The 20980-nt window shown below is 40.2% G+C and overlaps 1 protein-coding gene across 2 annotated transcripts in view; it reads right to left on the reverse strand.

The window, feature by feature from the left end:
* Positions 1–521: 521 nt before the first annotated feature.
* Positions 522–20980, reverse strand: part of LOC149473030 (BTB/POZ domain-containing protein KCTD5-like) — a 94466-nt gene continuing 74007 nt past the window's right edge. For both annotated transcript variants that reach the window (XM_089682153.1, XM_089682151.1), the window contains one exon: positions 522–19401. In XM_089682153.1, coding sequence (XP_089538279.1) covers positions 19372–19401 — 30 coding nt within the window. In that variant the 3' untranslated portion in view covers positions 522–19371. The remainder of the gene's footprint in view (positions 19402–20980) is intronic.

Raw genomic sequence — 20980 nt, forward strand, 5'->3', positions numbered from 1 at the left:
TGCGATTGCCAACAAGGGATTGGCTACCACACCAAGTACTAAGTCATGTTTTGTGAAAGGGATCAAATACTTAATTCCCTCATGAACATGCAAATCAATGCATAATTTGTTAGACATGCATTTCTTTTGAATTTTTTGTTGCTATTCTGTCTCTCAGTGTTACAATACACCTACCATTCGATTTTTAGACTGATCATTTCTTTGTGAGTGGGCAAACATTCAAAATCAGCAGAGGATCAAATACTTATTTCCTTCACTAGAAATAAGGATTGCTTAATACAGATGTTTTTTTTCTCTAACTTGTCTAATGTGGGCATGGTCAATAACTCAAAATAGCCATTTATAAAAGGAAATAGGAAAAAAAATTAGAAGGATTGAAGCAAAAATGTCCAACATGGCAGTTGCACAACCAGAATTTTTACAAGTGGTCCGGCTAGAACAGGCTTTGAGTTTCAGATTTCCTGTAGGATAAAATACATCTCCCTTTGGGAACAATTTTACTGCATAAAAACCAGAAAAAGTTGAAAGTATGAACCATTTATTTCTTGCAGTTTCAAGGATGCAAGCAACATTATACATGGAATAAACACCCAGATATATTCAGTGCAGAAATACTAAAACAGATGAAAAAATGTCCACATGGGGATGACACTGTCCAAGTCTACATTAGGAATGAAACTGGGTATGGTTAGGCAGATCTCAATTCCAACAGTGTGTTTGCAGTGGTTGTCAGATGATGTTCTGTACAATACATAAAACCTAAACCAATGTGAAGGAAGGTGACATTAACCTACTAATAAAATAAAATGGGTTTATCTGGACCATTTAAACTTGCCTCATGCATATGGATTTAAACACCTTGACTGAGTACAGCAGTGGCTCTTTACTATCATTAGGAATTTTGATAGCAAATACATTTTGGGTGAGGACCCTATGTTGGCCTAGAGCAGTTAGGGCTCGTTCACCCTTGGCTGTTTTACCAACGCTTGGCAAACACCCCCTATAGCGTTTGGCAAGCGTTGGTCCGGCGTTTGCGGAGCGTTAATGCTCCGCATACGCCGCATGTGTGGTTTAGCGGCGGTTGATAGGCGTTTGCCAAGCGTTAAAAACGCCCCACAAATGCCTATAATGCAGTTTGAATGGTGTTACCACTCCACAAATGCGCCGCAACCGCACACGCTGGCCGGGCATTTGCGTAGCGGCACCATAGACTAGAATAGGAGGCTTCAACGCCTCCTGACTCAACCAGAGACGTCAGTTTTGCTGCGATGCAACGCAAATGCTCCCGTTAGAACAGCACCATGTGCTGTAATGTGCAGAAGTGGCAAAGGAGTTTGGGAAGCGGTAAAAACGCTTCCCAAACGCCTCTCTGCCGCCTGCACACAACGCTAGTGTGAACATAGCCTTGGTCTCCTGATAAGCATCGCATCAATCTATACATTTCCAATTTAAGTCCCAGAGAAGGACCGGACTGGGGGGGCATTTGTCCCCTGCAACAGTATTAATAAGATATATTGGGATAATGGTCCTGTGTGAAAACTACTTTCCAATTCAGTCATTGATTAGAGTAAGACCCATATCAGCTCTCCATGGTGGCCATTCTATAGCCATCTACTTCCAGTTTAGGCATGTGATCACAGCATCTGGCAGAGGGAAGTCTTTCAGAATCAACTACATTAGTGCTTTGAGATGTTATGCAAACAAATGCCGAGACACACAAAAGGAAGCTGGTGGTAGAAGGTATGAAAAGTGTATCACAAATAATTCCCTGTAGAACACCCACCTTTCATCATGCCCTCTAATCAATGTAGCACTATGGCACATTTTTATTGCCCAAATAAATCTGTCCCCCAGCATGAAAGAGCCACTTGGCTGGATTTTCCCCCTCAGGGCAAACATCTCCTGTCTACCCTAAGGGATATTCTAGGGGTGGTGATCAGGTTCACAGCTAATCTCCTTTGCCCCTCAGTAAAGCATGTGAATCGGAACCCTGCGACAATAGATACAATTTTATTCTATTGATGCATATGTGTCAGTATTATAATCTCTTCATTACACACAAATTTAACCTGGGAAATGGAAGCCAGCAAACCATATGCTGATCAATATTTTTATGGGCAGAGAAGGTTTGGTACAGTTGAACACTTGTGGCCTTAAATCTGCCCCATTTGGTAAGTACATTTCACCTTATGCCTCTGGAAGTAGTAGTTAGGTTATCAGAGCAAATACTTGCGTTTGGGCGTTGTCAAAAAATTGGTGTCTGTTCTAATGCCCAAATCCAAACAGAGAAGAGCTTGGTCATGCTATCCTAATGTCACACTCTGCACCACAGGTTCAGTAAGGCAAAGCAATAATTACATTAAGCTTCAGTTTTCCAGACTATTTCCTTGCTCTTGCAAAGACCCTAACCTTGAGGTCTAAAACAAAACAGTTTGTGCATGATGGGAGATCTTAAGAGATTTTCCTTATGCAATTGTAATAGTAAATTATCAATTAAAAGAAACCTTTGAATGTTTTTTGCTGAAAGAAACTGAACTGCTAATTGTACACTTTACAGGATAAGTTCACCTTTGGTAATATGTTACACGTGCCACCAGCTCTAACATGTTCCCACCACTGCCCACTCCCCCAATGCCCCCTCCCTTACCCTGTGACAGGCTACAGGGGGAAGTTCCTCAGCCGCATCATTCATTCACAGAGTACGCTGAACGAATGAACTACAAGTCCCGCTAGCCTTTGCATCTGTCAGCTTTTAGTTCTCAATAAAAAAACTACCAGCGCCCTGTTAAGCACCATGGTAGTTCATGGAGTCTTGCTGTCAGACTGTATCTGCTTGCCATACAGGCTGTACAAGCACACAGATACACTGACCATTTGCAGGAGTCCTGCATGTCACCAGCAAACAGCTTTCCAGGCTCAAAGAAAAAAAAAAAAATTGTAAATGCACTTTAAAAAAAAAAAAAAAAATCTCTTGCAGTTAAAAACAAGCATTTTGCTTATGACAGTTAACACAGATTAAAAATTAAATAAATGTGACACAATATAAAAGGACTTTTATTTTATTTTTATGTGAGGATTCTTTTTGGTTATCCTGTGTGCCTTAGCTGCTTGTTCATTGAAAGCGCTCACTTATTATTCTCTGTTTTATATAATTAACACAGATTGTAAAGCAACATCTAATGAGGCTCATGGAAAAAGAATTCAGAAATATGTACTGGCTGCTTATTATATACTCAGTTTTAGTCTAGGATGAATTTAGTGTATGACATGACAAAAACATGTTCTTTTTTTCTGGTTTTGGATAGAGAGAAGTATTAGGCCAGGTTCACATATGTGCAGCCCACAATTTGCGTGGGCAGGAGAGCCTATTCATTTTAATAGGCTCCCGTGCTCCAGGACACGCAGGGAAGAAGTCCCTGCACTTCTTCGGAAATCGCAGCCCCTACAAGAACCGAGGTTCCTAGTACGGTTGCAATTAGTGCAGGTGACGTGCCATTAACCCGTGGGTCCTGCATTCCTCTGTGTGAGTGGTGCGGCTGGTGGTATTTGTGCAGGTCCCACAGCGGCACCACCCACACCCATGTGAACCAAGCCTTAGAGTCCCTGTCAATTTTTTTTACCGGAGGACTTGACTAGAGTAATTTCTACTCCATTCCTGTCCTGCTGGTTTTATAAGACAAGTAGTGATGGCATTTTACATATTACCATCAATAAAACATCTGGTGACTACAGAAAGCATATCACTATAAAACCCAGTTTACTACACAGAAAAAGGAGAGGTACCTCAGCCTGGTGAATCTGCTTTGTACATAGTGACTTCTGGAGGTAACTTGATGCAAGAAAATAGAGCTGCTGTCATTTTCCATTTGTTCAGCAACACCTGTGTATCCAGAAGGCACATTGCCTGGCAAGTTAAAGGAAGTCAATAAACAAGAACAGCTTTGCGTAATTAGGCAAAGATTACCTTGATCATGCTAGGCCCCAGGCACTCTTCGTTCCCCATCTACACTAAGTCCATCTAAAACTTAAATACTGGCAAGTTGAAGAACTGTAACATCTCTATACGCCAAGGTTCTCATGCGGTGGAAATGGTTCCTATAGCTTAGGTTTGCAATGGCTGCAACTCTGGGGCAGAACCAGAAAATCTGAAAGGGGAAAATTTCACTGGTGGTAACCAAAAGGGGAGTTGTCAGTGACTGATTGAACGTGCAGGCAACTCCCAAAAAACTGAAATCTTTCCTCAGCATAAATACAGAACTATTAAACCATACACGAGGCTTCCTTTAAATGGCCCTAGATAACCCCCATGTTACTTTAAGATATACAGCCACTTGCCGTCAGACAGATGAATGCAACAACGCTGAAGTAGTCATTAAATTATTGAGGAGTCTAAAGTGCACTGGACTTTGACAGGAATAGTACACAGCAAGAGGCGTTCAGAACATGCCTGCAAACATATATTCACAGAATAGTGTTAACCAACTCAACTATAGTACATTGGTTTGATTTTGCACAACAGAAAATGAAGGAAACCTTTTATAAAACTTCACCAAATGCATGACAAGAACTAGAACATTAATTGCAGTAAAGGATTGTCTATGGGGCTGGAATTTAAAACAAAATCCCAATTTCTACAAAAACCTACCAGGGTTATTCACAAAGCACTTTCGAGAATTAGAGAAGACCTGTCATGCACACAACATAGGCAGATTGTTATGAGCTCAACTGAGATTTGAGAATGCAGCCAATTTGTGTACGAGGCATACTATTGGTATGCTTTTCTGATGATACAGCTTCTCAGCCCAGATATTCTGCTTTCTGATTGCACAGCAGGTCTACTTTAACAACATAACTGTCACTAATATAGCCATTTGTGTGGTAGTGATATTTATAAAAGCTGTTGCAAGAGTTGTGGCAGTTATGGTGGAAAATGGCATGAGATTACCTGTTTACCTTGTGGAATTTTTCCAAGATTCCCTTCTCTAGATCGACACTGAAGAATGTGAAGATGTAAATTTATGCACTGCAATAACTAATGGTGTAAATCACAACTTCTACAGAAATCACATGCTTTGTATTCATAGACATGGGGCATGTGATGGCAACAGGTCTTGAGCCATTTTGGGGAAAGGCATAGTTCCAACAACATATCTATGAGGCTTGCTACCGTCTTTTAGTGACAGATCTCTCCTATCCAGATACAGCTTGCGTCCAGGGGCAAAAACCTGTCCATAACTGTAGGTATATACTCAATATGCGCTTAACATCTGAACACCTGGAGATAACTGAGGCCGCTGTCTGCTTGTCATTGCTTTGAACAATCTGAATGGCCACAACTATCCACATTCACCTCTGAATCCAGATCCAGGAATTTGCTGGATTCTTGCTGCAGCTGGCACAATATACCATGCGAATAAGGAGTAAGAATACTGACATGCCGGTAATTCATTCCAAAATTGTTTTTAAAGAAAAAAGGCCAAAACCAATAAATGCAATTAGTTAATGTTTTACCCAAGACTTAGCCGTGTTTCTATAATCTATTGTGAAAACGGGTAAATTTTGGGTTAAAGCTATACAAGTCTTGGGTGAAAACATTGATGGACTCAACTGTGTCCAGATGAGACACTGCATGATTAGAGGGAACATCAAGTAAAACAACAGTCCTTGTTTTTATAAAAACCCTCTTTCCATACTACAGAGAGGTCTTAGGGCTAATTCACACCAGTGTGTTGATCCCAGTTTTAGCACAGCTGTAAAATATAGAAGAAAATCTGAAAGTAATTATTTCCAATGTGTCCTATTCACATCATATTGCTGTGCATGCATGTGACTGGCTATCAGCGCACATTAAAATGGATGGAAATGTACATGCATTTTCTATACATTTTAACGCAAGTCAGTGCGCTTTGGCCCTTAGTCTCCCACAGTCCAACAAGACTGCCAACTGAATTGCAATTCTTGATGGACAACAAAATTCAGTGCTTACCAATTACAGCTGTAATTTAAAACCTGGTGTTCAGGTAAAACCCAATGCAAGGTTTCCTTGGTGGTGGAGGGGTTCCAAATAAACTGGATCTTGCTTCAGTGGAAACATGCAGCATGGTTAAATTAAACCGCACTGATTACTGGCGATTTTGATCAGTGTTCACATGCTCAGCCAAACTCTGCAAAGTAGCAGCGCAAATACCCACCAATGGCTATAAACTACTCAGCTACTACCAGTGCTTTGTAAATAAAACACATTTTTTTTTCAATAATTTATCACTAAAATAAAGCACATTTTTACAGATTAGCCCTTTTTTCTTACTGCATTACAAAGTTTTATTTTTAGTAACTCATACAGATTGTATAGCCCTTTTAGGATTTATAGATTACAAGTCACATAAAATTCAAAGTCTTTAAAAATGTCAAATTGTGGAGCAAGTGTATTCAACCAAAACGTAACAGTGTTAGGCCACACTACAATTATACAGGTGTGTATAGAGGAATTTAAACAAAACACAAAGTGTCAGGAATGTTAAGAGTCCTGACAAATTCTGTAACAGAACAAACTTCAATGCCAGAACTGTATATTAAGCATGTTAAACTGCGGTTTAACGATAGCACCCCAGCTGTTTTATGTCAAATGCAAAATAGTGTCAAAGATTTTTCAGATTTGATTTATCAGAGAAACAAGATTCAAAGTTGTGAGGGCCCAAGTAAATCGGTTTAAAAATAGATTTAGGTTGGTAGACACACACCACACAGATGTTCCTAACACCTATGTTATCTGACAGATGAAATCTGAAAGTAGAAGGGAGTGTGTGTGTGTATTTTTTTTTATTTTTTTTATTACACATACATACACTATTTTGCAGAATGAAGTGTCAGATATAAATAGGCTCCACAACAAGATTTTGTAGCCATGATAAAGATATCACATTACCAGAGCCTATACACATACAGGGCAGGCTTGGACAAACGCCTGAGTAGGGAGTGCACATCACCCAATTCCCAGCTTTTGCTTATCGTGGTAAATAAAATCGCAAACAAGTTAAACAACTTCTAGGACAAGCTTTGTGATAGGTTCGCTTTAAACTCATCATTGCTGCAGTTACTGCACCGACGCAATGAAAGGACTTAAAACTGTGAATGGAAAATCTGATAAACATACACCGATCTACCATGACATTGTGACCACTGACAGGTATAGTGTAGCACATTTAAAATCTTAAACATGTTGTCCCTGATGTTGATGTGCTGAAAGCAGAAAAACAAAAATTGGCAAGTGTAAGGATTTGTTCCCAGTCTGCAATGGCTAGGACCAACCAAAAGTGGTGCAAGGAAGGAAAACCAGCAACAAGGTCATGGGCAGCCAAGGCTCATTGATGAGTGTATTGAGCTGAATGCTGGCACGTGTAATCTGATCCAAAAGAGCTACTGTATATCAAATAGCTGAGTTAATGCTGGTTCCTATAGAAAGCTGTCAGAACAGTGTGCATCGCAGTTTGTCGGGTGCATCGCCGACTAGTCAGGGTGCCCCTGCTGACCTGTGTCCACAACGAAAAGTGGGGATATGAGTATCAGAACTGGACTATGGAGAAATTGAAGAAGATGGCTTGGTCTGATCGATCACATTTTCTTTCACATCATGAGGATGGCCAGTTGCATGTATATCACTTACCTGGACAAGAGATGACACCAGTATGCACTATGAGAAGGCAAGCCAGCCGAGGCAGTGTAATGCTTGGGGCAATGTTCTGCTGGGAAAACGTGGGTCCTGTCATTCACGTTGAGGTTACTTTGACACAAACCACCTGCCTAAACATTGTAATTGACCAAGTACACCCCTTCATTGAAATGGTATTCCCTGAGGGCAGTGGCCTCTTTAAGCAGCATAATGCACCCTGCCACACAGCAAAAATGGTTGAGGAATAGTTTGAGCTGTTGCTCAATTCAATTAAGCATCTGTGAGATGTGCTTGAAAAACAAGTCTGATCCATGCATGCCCCACCTAACAACTTACAGGACTTAAAGATCTGTTACTGACAGCTTGGTGCCAGATACCACAGCATACCTTCAGAGGGGCAGAGGAGTTCATGCTTCGATGGATCAGGGCTGTTTTGGAGGCAAAATGGGGACTTACTCAATATTAGGTGGGTGTCAGGAATCAGCAGCAGGGATGGCCAGATCTGCGTGGCTACACTGATGAAACGGAGACCAGGCTGCGCATAGTAAAGCAAGTGTGTCAAATCCAATCCATGGAGGCCTTACCTCGCAATTTACAGGACTTAAAAAGAATCTGCAACTGACAGCTTGCTGCCAGATGCAATATTATACAGTACCTTCAGAGGTCTAGTGGAGTCCATGCCTCAACAGGTTATGGTGGGTGGTCATAATGTTTTAGCTGATGGGTGTATGTATTACACTACAAGCAAAAAGAGGGCCTTACTTAATATTTGTTCTAAGAACATCCACGTAAACTTTTCCAGAAAGGTACAGCCATAGAGCTTCCTCCACAGTAGTATGTTTTCCAGTTGTGTGGCCACTTTCATCCCTTCATACAAAAGGTCATTGGTTCTGGGATGATTGTAAAACTGTCATTTGGTCATAGGTACAATGCAGGGGTAATAGTAGGTTACAAATGCCCTCTGGATTATTGTCTACGTAAAAAAAGTTGTCTACAATCTTCATTGGATAGGCTGCAGAGTTATAGATTCAACAAGTCACAAGGCTAATGTACCCCTCAGTCTGTTAATACTGTCAGTCAACAGAACTAAACCACATGAAGTCAGATCATTCAATAGAGAAAACTAGCCAAAACACAATATTTATCATGTGAGGCTCCACTGTGGTTTTGATTTTTAGGCATGTAGCCAAAAATAAATATGAATCCAACATCATGCCACTTTTGGCGGCTAAGGACCGAATATCCATTAGGCAAAAAGCAGTATTATACAGCTCTAGTTCAATAACCCATTAAGATGGTACTGAATGCTAAATATTGCAAATTGGATCCCATCAGAAGTGAAGGCACCCAAAGGCTGTTCTGTACCGCACAGCAAAATAGAAATTAGACAAATATTGCACAGTGTTTTATCAAATTTCTCCCTTATTTGGTTCAAATGCAGCTTACATAGTTGTTGATTAAAGAGAACCTAGACCCTGACAGCCCTTAACAAAAATCTTCCCAAAAGGACATATGTACATATAACATTCTATACATGTTTACATGTAAAAGCTTCCCTTGTGTAGACATCCAAACACCCCAACACTGCTGCTGGGTGCAACCACCTTGGACAAAATGGCAGCAGCTGCAGAACTGTCATTCAAGTGACACTATATAGCAGCCAGGAGAGGAGGGATGGGCAATACTACAGTACTTTGAAAAAGTATTCATACCCTCTTGACATTTTCCACATTTTGTCATGTTACAACAAAAGTGGCACATAATTGTGAAGTGGAAGGAAAATGATAAAATGGTTTTCAAAATATTTTACAAATAAAATCTCAAAAGTGTGGCGTGCATTTGTATTCAGCACCCCTTTACTCTGATATCCCTAACTAAAATCTAGTGGAAACAATGGCCTTCAGCAGTCACCTAATTAGTATATAGAGTCCACCTGTGTGTAATGTAATCTCAGTATAAATGCAGCTGTTCTGTGAAGCCCTCAGAGATTTACTGGAGAACATTAGTGAACAAACAGCAATCGCCAAGGAACACACCAGACAGATCAGGGATAAAGTTGTGGAGAAGTTTAAAGCAGGGTTAGGTTAAACAAATATCCCAAGCTTTGAACATCTCACAGAGCACTGTTCAATCAATTATTCGAAAAATGGAAAGAGTGTGGCATAACTGCAAACCTGCCAAGACATGGCTGTCCACCTAAACTGACAGGCTGGGCAAGGAGAGCATTAAATCAGAGCAGCAGCCAAGAGGCCCATGGCAACTCCAGGGTAGCTGCAGAGATGCTCAGATGAGAGAATCTGTCCACAGGACAATGATTAGTTGTGCACTCCACAAATCTGACCTTTATGGAAGTGTGGCAAGAAGAAAGCCTTTGTTGAAAGCCATAAAAAAAAGTCCTGTTTGCAGTTTGTGAGAAGCCATGTGGGGGACACAGCAAACATGTGAAAGAAGGTGCTCTGGTTAGGCGAGACCAAAATTTGGCCTAAAAGCAAAAAACACTATGTGTGGAGGAAAACTAAACACTGCACATCACCCTGAACACACCACCCCCACCGTGAAACATGGTGGCGGCAGCATCATGTTGTGGGGATGCTTTTCTTCAGCAGGGACAGGGAAGCTGGTCAGAGTACAAATACAGGGCTGGTAGAGTCTGCAAAAGACTTGACTGGGGCAGAGGTTCCCCTCCCAGCAGGACAACAACCCTAAACATACAGCTACAATAGAATGTTTTAGAACAAAGCATGGTCATGTGTTAGAATGGCCCAGTCAAAGTCCAGACCTAAATCCAATTGATAATCTCTGGCAAGACTTGAAAATTGCTGTTCACAGATGCTCTCCATCTAATCTGACAGAGCTGGAGTACTTTATAAAGTAGAATGGGCAAAAATGTCACTCTAGATGTGCAAAGCTGGTAGAGACCTATCCAAAAAGACATTGCAGCAAAAGGTGGTTCTAGAAAGTATTGACTCAGGGGGGCTGAATACAAATGCATGCCACACTTTTCAGCTACTTACTTGTCAAAAACCATTTCTCATTTTCCTTCCAATTATGTGCTACTTTGTGTTGGTCTATCACATAAAATGTTTATTTTTTTTGGTTGTAAAATGACAAAATGTGGAAAATTTCAAGGGGTATGAATACTAATTTCAAGGCACTGTATAAAGATTATGTAGGTTATGCACTCCCTCCCCCAATACCTGTCAGAAACTAAAAGAAATTACAAAATTGTGTTCAGGCATTAAACAACACGTTCACCTTTTGTAACATGTTACACCCATATTCAGGGTGTAACATGTTACTGTAACAGCAGTCCCCACACCTCTTAATCCCCCATTGTGACAGCTAGGCCATGTCATTCCTTCACAGTGTTCTGTGAATGGGAAAACTACAGTCCTGACAGACTTTGTGGCTAGTGGCTTGTAGTTCAATGAACTACCAGAGCGCTTGTTGCTTCTTGTCAAGAATATAACTGCCTGCGCACAGTCTGCATTACACCCACAAACTGCTGATTGTGGGTGTAATGCTTTACAGGTTCATAAACAAAATAAATGCATTTTTTTTTACCTGCAAGTAATATTAGGGAAAAAAAACAAAAAAACCATTTGTTTGGTTTTACAAATTAAATTTTTGCCCTTAAAATTCATGACCCAGATAAATGGGGGTATGTTAAGGAGATATCCTCTGTCTATACACTTTGCATTATGTGAAAGTTAGAAGGCATGGTACTTGGGATAGGGTACCTCCTAAGTATAGTGGCTCTGCTCTATCTGTATAGTGACTGCATGTATGGACCCATACACAGTCTTCTACTGTGTGAAGGAGACAGCATGCCTTTAGCTCCACCTCCTTTCTTTCATTCATTCATTCTTTCACAAGGCCATTTTAATAAAGACCACTTCAGGGACTCAGAGGTGAGGCACGGGCTAACTGCAAAAAATGGGATCTTTGTTCAGACATAAGTTGAAATAAAATTGTAAATTCTGCAAAATAGAACATTGTTAATAAATTAAAGTGCAGACATGGATAGCTAGCAGATGGCACACTGCTCAGCCACACTGTACAAGTTAAAACACATTTATATGGGAGTAGGGTTGCTAACTAGCCAGCCTTTTGCTGGCTATATTATTGATGGTACCCTTTGCCAATGTATTTAAATCGAAAAAAAGTGAATTATAAAAAAAAAGGACAGACATTTGTGCCCCAAATTAGCAACCTTGAATGGAAGACAAAACATAAGCAATGGTGCACAAGTGGTGCCTGTGAACAGTGCCTGCAGCAGATTGTCAGACAGAGACCACAACCAGTTTTCCACCCAGCCTCCTCAATCTTTAGATCAGAGTTTGTTGAGCCAGGTGGTGCTGGCAGTGCAACCTACAAATCACATTTTGGCCAATTCAGCAGGAAATTGCCAAAATTCAAGCCAAATATGGCCAGCTTTACACTACAGACTTGGGGAAGCAGTGGGATGATGAGACACAGAAATTGTATGTATTCTCCGCTTCCTGTTTGGTAGTGCCACTCATGGATTGAATCTTGCTGATCCTCTTATTTCACTACAAGTCTATCAGACAGGGTCTGTCCAACTGGAAAGGATAATCTCTTTAAGCAAAGACCACATTATCTAGGGTCTAGGCTTTAGGCCACATAAGGGTGCTCCAGAGAAGCACCCTTTTGAGTCCATAGCTTCACTCTTGGCTCAAACTGCATAGTTTGTTGTGGCTTGCTTGTGTCTACAGCACAAAGATAGATCACAGACAGGTTTGGCCTTCCAGTAATAAGCCTTGAACACTACCGCCTAATCACCATTTACCATCAACTAGCCCAATGAGTTCAGATTGCTTGATTGGGTTCCCATTTCTTCATTGTTTTGTTATTCAATCAGAATCATGTCAATTAAATCATTTCAATCTGTAAAATTAATCCAGGTGCGGAGGTCAACTGAATTCTCTAATCGTAGATTTGTTACAAGCATTTACAGTATACAGCACTGTCAATTTACACAGTGCTTTACATATTTTACTTTCCCTGCACTAAGAAGCTTACCATCTATGGTCCCTATCTCCATACATTAACTATTTAGCCTCGAACTGACTTTTGCCCAAAGTTCTCCTTTAAAAAGAGACTTACCCTAAAATATCTTTACTCACTTTAGTGATATCAACAGTCATGATTACAATTAGTAATACTTTTTTTAAAACAAAAAATTGTGGAATTTAAAACTGTCATTTAGAAGAATTTTTAAAAACAAGGTTAATAAGGTTTTCTGCTGGCTTGTTGTGCAATAGTTCAGACTTCAAATAACTAAATCATTAATGTAGTTGATTTGAAGGACACTGCAAAATACAGCCCAATTAATCTCAGTATTGATTCACTTAAACTAAAAAAAAAAAAAAAAAAAGTTTCCAATCAGGTTTCCCCTTTAATTTTATGGACTAATTAAAAGAATTGAATAATGCAATACCGCTCAAAGCCCACACTTCATGCTTGCCATCTCACTATAGGTACATACACAGCTCCCAAACCACAGCCAAATGGAACAAAACCCAACACAGTGCACTCGGAGCTCAACTGCAAGGGGGCCTATACAGTTAAGCCTGTTGTGAGTGAAATGGCTCACAGGAGGTTACAAATAGGAATTAATATAGATCTAAGAGAATAAAGTGGATTTTATGCCAATTACAGCGTGGGTTTTTTTCCCCACACTTTTTAGGGAATTAAAAGAATTGAATTTGAAGAACTGGTTGCTATGAGTATGGACTTGTGTTCACTTTTTTTCATATCAAATATGCCACTTTTTAGTTTTTGAAGGTGGAAAGTTTGTGAATGGTCACAATTGCCTATGACCAAACATCCCCAAACGTACACAGCAGGTACTGTCTGGTGCCTTAACATACTTTGACCACCCCTGACGAATAACTTCAGCACCATGGAAGCCTAAATAATGGTGCTCAGGCCTAAATAGTGGGAGGGTAGCAGGAGTGTCATATGTTCCCTGGTAGCCAGAAGCAAAGACCCTTTTAGGTGGTTGCCACAAAAGGGATGGGGTGGGTGGGTTTAAGGCACAAGATGATACCTGCTTTACAGCTAAGGGGCATGGTGGTATGAGGTTAAAAAAAAGATGTCTTTTAAACCCCGCCATACAAGTGTGGAGGAATTTATTTTATGTGCCTAGTTTACATGAAGTGTTAGAATTAAAAAAAAATAAATAAAAAAATCTGGATTTCTTTTACCAAAGTTATTTAATGAAAATTACAAATCCTTTCAATTCACAACCTTCTTTTACAGATTTAAAAATGCAAACATGCCATTGGTCTGTTGGTCATTCTGTTTCTATAAACTTTTTGTATTAAATTTTTTGGTAATTTCTATACAACCTCAATTACCCACTGTTAGTATAAATGTTTAAATTACATTTGTTAGTTCAACTATAGCACATTTACATCTATCTATATCCAAAAAGTCTTTGGTGGAATGCCAGCAAATGATTTTTACTTTTGGGTAGAGCAGGCTGACAGACCTTATGGAAATCACCCCTTGTATTTGACACATTGTGGCGGAAGCAAGGAGAAACCCTCCAAAATGAAAACATGGCAATAAAAAACTATTGCTATAAAAGCAATTAAAATCTACACCAGGCCACCCAAAAACTACACAAGCTTTTATTAAGAAAAATATTGCTAGGTTCGGTTTTACACGGTTGTATTTAATGAACATTTCTTTTAAGGCCGTGATTGAATATATTTAGCACAGTGTTGGCCAAAGCAACCAATCAGCTCAAAGTTCCTAGTCCAAATAAAAATAGGGCAGAGCTGATTCACGAAGTGGGCTAAAGCCTGCAGACCATTTTTTCTTTTTTTGCTCTTGTTGGTTTGAGTACCTTATTAATGGTAATGTAGCTCAAGAGTAATGTCAAACTGGCATATTAAGCTAAAGCCTAGAAATTAAAAAAAATACATGCTACTTGGCCATTCCTATAGGCTAGTCTAACTGCTCCCAACATTTAAAGGGCAGTCTAAAGATTTACAAAAATGTTCTAGTTTTTCCCTTTGATCAAGCTTGACAAAATACTTGCTTTTGGGAAGCTGTATTTAGTGTTTGGCCTCTACAGTGTTTAGACAAGTATGGTTTGAAAGATGCATCTTTAGTTCCTCCCCCCCACTCAAAGAAAAAAAAAAAAAAATTGTTTATTGGCCATTTTGGGTTCAGAGATTTTGAACTAGGCTCATTCACATCTATAAGGAGTGTATTCTTTGCTGCTTGTGCAGATTCATTAAAAGAAAAAAAAAAAAAAACACAAAACCACACACATTTCAAGTGGTTATAAAAAAGGTAAAAAGATTTTTTATTAACCTTCATGCATTCTCTGCATTAGGAGAAAAAAAAAAAACTAAAAACACCACGCCGTTTCAAATGTTAAACACTTACCTGAGCCCAATCTTGATCCAGCACTGTGCCCATATGCAGCAGATTTTCTCCCCTCTTCTCACAGGAGTCCTGGCAGCAGCAGATGCCTAAGGCACCTGCTGCTCGCAGTCAAATCAAGAGAGAAGGGAGTGAAGTGCAGGGATGAGGTGTGCTGTGTATATGGATGCACAAGGCCCAGCTCAGGATCGAATGGTTTGCTATGGGAGCAGACTAAGAAGAGTAGCCAGAAGAGGGGACTCCAGAAGAGGAAGTCTGGGTCTGCACTGTGCAAAACTGCACAGCGCATGCATAGGACATGTTTGTTATTTAAAAAAAAAAATTCAGCTTTTCAATCACTTTAAACAGAACAGATAAGGATTTTAATACAGTTTTTCAGGAGGATGGAAGCAAGGAAAAGTTGTTCAAATTTGCTTAATTTTTATGTGTCTGAAGAGTAAGTGCACTTCTATAATGCATTGTTCTTTAACAAAAGTAATAAAAAGCTACCAACACTTATGCTTACAGTTTATTCATCTTTCTTCTTTATGGACAACGCCCATGCATCATTTAGCACTGGATCATTATTCTTAAATAAAGTGTCTACATCTGCAAAACAGAGCATGTAGTCTTCACATCTTTTTATCTTAGCCTTTAGGAACCTGGCCAACTGAGCATGCATTTACCAAACAGCCCTAAAAAAAAAGCACACCAGTCATGCCCATACAGCCAAGGCCACCACACTGTACTTAAATGTTCTTCATAAATGCACTGGGAATCAGCACCATTACAGAGGCACATTTAAATCTGCCACACTAAAATACGAAAATTTAAAAAGTAATGCCAAGCTGGGGTTGATTTTCAGTATACAGCATCTTCATAGACTCCTGGGCACATATAAAAAGAAAAAAAAAAAAAAAAAATGTAGTGTTTTAAGGAGACCTATGGAAATCTGGAGATGAAGGACAGCACTTTAACATGAGGATGACTGAATAAGGGGGCTGCTATTGTCCTCCTCCTGATAATGCAGGTTGACCCTCTGGAGCCAATATTCTCCAAATCAGTGACGTGGAAAAATACAGGAACAGGAAATTATTGCATGGAAAATAGCATTTCTGGGAGGTTATAAATAGCAGTCTTCATATTTTCTCAGGACACGTTTCTTAAAGAAGGCCTGAAAACCTATAGTCAATTTAATAGATGTTGAGACTTGTCACTAGCTAAACTGCTTGTCAAATTACTTGTTCAATCACTAAATGGTGAGGAATGGAGGAGTGATGTCAACTGCACAACAATAATGATAGTCAAGAGACAGCTTAAACCTGTTCAGACAACTGGAAGCAAGGAGTGCAACTGTTTACAGAGGAGCTCATAGTATTTTTGTGTACAGTCTGGAAACAGATTAAGACTAGGATCATACAGCAACAATTTCTACCACTCTTTAAAAAGAAGGTGGTGAACTTGCTGCCTACTAAATAGCCCGTTTTCTTTTTTTTTTTTATCAAATGGGAATTTTACATCGAGCCAACATGCCGCAACCATGAGCCAAGTGTTTGGCTCTTGGTTATGGAGCAGTCTCGTTGACTTCAAAGGGCCAGTCAACTCGGCAAACAGTTAAAATTGCAGCGGGTACAAAAAATCGTGGCATGTGTACGACCTCCTTCCACTGCCTTGCTTAGGTTTGCTATGAGCAGTTAAAATGTGACCAAACGGTTTGTTTTTACTTCCAGTGTACATGAGGCCTACACAAGCCATACATCCAGAAGAACAAAAAAAAAAAAAAAACACAGCTACACAGATGTAAGAGCAGCTGTGCAAAAAAAAGTGGGTAAAAAAAATAAAAAGTATTAAAAACACATTACAGTCTGGTTACTACACGCAATGTTCCTCCTGCTACAGGCTACTTTGTGTTTCTACACCAAAAAGGCATTTCTTCTAACATATTGCAGCCCCTCGAAGCCATCACTGGAAAAACCACCTTCAGGAAACACCATCTCTCTCCACATAGCTGTAAATGAAAGGTTCTCACACCATTACCTGAAGCCTTAGGAAATGCTCAAGATGGTATCGGAACTAAAAACTTTGTTAATTTAAAACTGACAAACATGACTGCTTTGAGGGAAAAAAAAAAAGCCTATGGAAAAAAGCAAAAAGGGTGCAATCTGAGACTGTTAGAGAAGTGGAAACTAATTTGGTATTAATTAGCAATTTCTATCAGATGCTTTCCCTGCATTCAATTGTGTTCAGATAGATTAAATTTACCCACTTAATATGTATCCCGCCACTTGTTAGATGTGCATTTTAAGCAAAAATGGGGACAAAATCATTCAGGCCCCTTTCACACAAGGCAGACTCTGCCTGCGATCTGCTTGCTCAGCAGAGTATCAGTCTCCTGCTCCTCGCTGAACAGGCAGATGACAGGTCCATGTCCGCTCTGCACAACACAGACCGCTCTACTCTATAAGCGATCGGATGTAAATAGACCAACTGTTTGTTTCCGCTTGACTGCCATCCAATATGCTTGACAGAAGAGACTGATTCCCATGTGTTTTTAGCGGATTGGATGTAGGTGGGTGTAAACAGAGACATGTCCATTTACACTGGCCGCTCCATAGAAGAGAATGGAAATTCCCATCGGGTCTGCCTGAAAACAAAAAACGCCCAGGAGGACCCGATCGGAAAGTTCCAGTGAAAGGGGCCTTATATCAGCTCTGTTGCATATAAAAGCAAGCAGCAGATACAGGAAATGCTCTATTCATATAGAATATTAAAGTGTTGCATTTTAGCAAGGGCTCTCAGCCTGGTAATTGTTTTTGGAGTCTGCTGAAGAATTTTCTGAATGTTTAGAACACTCATCTAAAATTCCAATCAAGTATTTTTTTTTTTTTGTATACACTGCCATAATGACAACCATAATCCAGATATGTAAGCAAGAAACCAAACTGGGAGGGGAAACCCCCCCAAAAACACCCCACCTTTTCTAAAGCCCCATTTATACCACCCTGTTACTGTGTGTAACTTTAGGCATCGGATTTGATTTGAACCAGCTGCCTGCTGTACAGACCAAAAATTCTGTATTTACCAGTGTACCGAATCATACTCTGGGGTTTCTATTAAAGAGGACTAATGCACATAACCATATGGTACAGTAACACAGTGCACTGGTAAGAATGCGCCCTTCAATTATGCTGTTCTCTTTTATTATTACTTTGGCTATTGACAGCACTTAGGAGTTCTTTAATGTTTACCACACAATGAGACAGGCTGTTTTGCCATTTCATGTATACTCTGCTCCAAGCGTCACTTTAGGTAAAGAGGAGTGAGGAGACTATGTTACAGCAAGGAAGGCAAGAAAACCTATCAAAGAAAGCAAACATTGATGTGCAAGACTGCTGTAGCCCTTAGCAAAGTCAGTCTCATATGGACCATTTCAGTAAATTGAAATTAGGTTGCTATGGGTTACTGCATATAGCACACACCTGCCCTTTGCACAGCTTCATTTTCTAAGCCTAAAAGTTTTTCAGACTTGCTCTTCAGGAAAATGTAAGAAAAAGCTTAGCAAATGCACCCTGTAGGTGGATGATGAGAATTTGCCTACTGTACACACAATTTGCCAAGTTTATATTGATCTGTTAGAAGATAATAGGATACATTTACATCACAAAAAACGGTTTCTTAAAAAAATATATAAAATAAAAAAAAAAATTTGTTTCAGTTTCTGTTAAGGAAGAAAGTTTCTCTGGAAGAAACCATTTGCAGCAATAGACAAGTGCAGAATACATAGAGACATGCTCCGCGTTCCCTTTGCTGATACGTTTCGGGACCCACCTTAGTTGAAACTGCTTCAGGCGTTTCGGTGTGCAGGGTATGACTGCCTACTAGGAGGTTCAATGTAGAGCAGCAACATCCCCCATGGTGACCAGATTGCATTTTTCTGAACAATCGTGGGTCATGTGTAGTGTCACAGTACGCACGATACATCATGACCAAGTGCAGCGCATTGAATGTACAGACTGTCAGTTTACCACTTTTCTGTATCAATGCTGTACAAAAAATTATATTGTGGAGAGAAGAAAACAAAATTAGGGGCTTGGAGAAAAATAGGCAACAGACCCACTTAATAGAAGTTCCTGTTCAATACACATTTCCCATTAAACACTGAAGCTTCCACCCAAAAATGCAAATTTAAAAAAAAAAATTCTAGGATCTAAAGCAGGCTTCTTGTGGTGCCTCTCCAAAGGTGATTTCTTTGCTTGCAATAAAATTGTATGGGGGAGAAAAAGGGATTCTTCAAAAATACTTCACATTCGGGAGCCTCGTTCTTGCAAAATCTGAAAGACAATAAAACTGAATATTAGATAACTGGTAGTAGCCACACAGCATTTAAAGAGCCTGCACCTCCCACCTACCTCTTCACTACCTTAGTTGAGTCCAGTGCGACTGTACTTTCTAAAACCCAACTACAACTCAAGTACAGCACCTATGATATAGGTCCTGCCCACCTCTGTAGTTGCATGCTTCTTCAATAAAGTCAGTCATTTTCAGTGGGCACAGTTATCTCTCAATACATGGGCAGTATCCTCGCTTGCTGATGGATAGTTTTGTACCCCGCACTCTCCATGCAGAGTTCATTTGGCAGGGTGTGCACACCGAACAGAAGAGCTGAGCAATCACATAACAGCCTATGTCTAGCAGAGCTGTAGTATTGAAAATCAGAGAAGCATGTCCCTGGAAGTCTGAGTGAACAGAGACAGATTCCCTGAACACTTTCCCCCATATTTAGGTGTTCTACATTACAATTTCTGCTGCACCGATCAGCTTTAGGCCCCTGGCACGCTGGCATTTAGATCATGTACATTGACTAGCAGATTTGGGGCTTGTTCAGATGGATGCTCAGACCTTTCCTCTGTACTGAGCCTGTATATAGATGCAGACTGTCGCATGTCAAGTTTTGACCTGCGACTGTGCAGCAGCTGAAACTGCATACAATTCTTGCTCCCTGCGTGCAGCTCTGAGGTGGCCACATCAAATGGTGTGTGTGGCCAAACTGCACTACAACAGTGAGAGGGTCTCAAAAGGATATTGTTAAATACCAGGATGGTTTTACAGTGAGGCTCCATGCGCATCTACATATTCCCAGAACGTGGGAAAAAAAACCCAACAACAAAACTGGTGATACACGTGCGGTGCCATTAATTAACGGCACCCTAAACATGGAAGCAAGCGCGCAGTTTGCTGTGTGACAAGCACAACATGGGCTGCCCCATGTTGCATGTCAAGGGAAAAATGCACCAAAAACCGTGCTCTCTCACTATGCTAGATGTGACGGGCCTGAAAAGTAAAATATGTGCGTTTACAGTCTTCATCTCCCTGAGCTGGAGCAGCAATTACATGAACAATGACAGCTGGGTGTCTCCAACCACTCCCTATGTATTTGTATATAGCTGGCCATGCGCTATGCAATCTGATTGCATATTTACAAAAACTATGTAATAGAAGGAACCACTTGAGCAATCCACTGAATTTGTATCAAAATGGGCAGGCCCTTAAAGTGGGTGGGGAAAAAAAAGTGGAACAGTAATGGAGGGAGGTGTGCTCCAAAGGTAAAAACACATCCTAATCTGTGATGCATTAAAGCAGTGCATGATGGGATATGAAGTTTCCTGGATTGTCATATGATGCTACAGAGGTCAGGGACTCTGGTGCATCCGTTGAAGTTTTGAAAAGAAGGTGCAGACTCGAGGCTGGCATGGACTAGGTAAAAGAGGGAAAACCACGTTTTGGAAATTCACCGCACACCAACAGCTACAAACATGCTACACTTCAGAAGGAAATCCTCCCAGCAGCTCATATATATCACTACTGGACATGTGGCAGGTTTCCAATATACAGGCTTTGGTTTCCAATTTA

Source organism: Staurois parvus, unplaced genomic scaffold, assembly GCF_062004578.1.
Source record: "Staurois parvus isolate SC_StPar_1 unplaced genomic scaffold, SC_StPar_1.0 ptg000018l, whole genome shotgun sequence".
Taxonomy (NCBI): Eukaryota; Metazoa; Chordata; class Amphibia; order Anura; family Ranidae; genus Staurois; species Staurois parvus.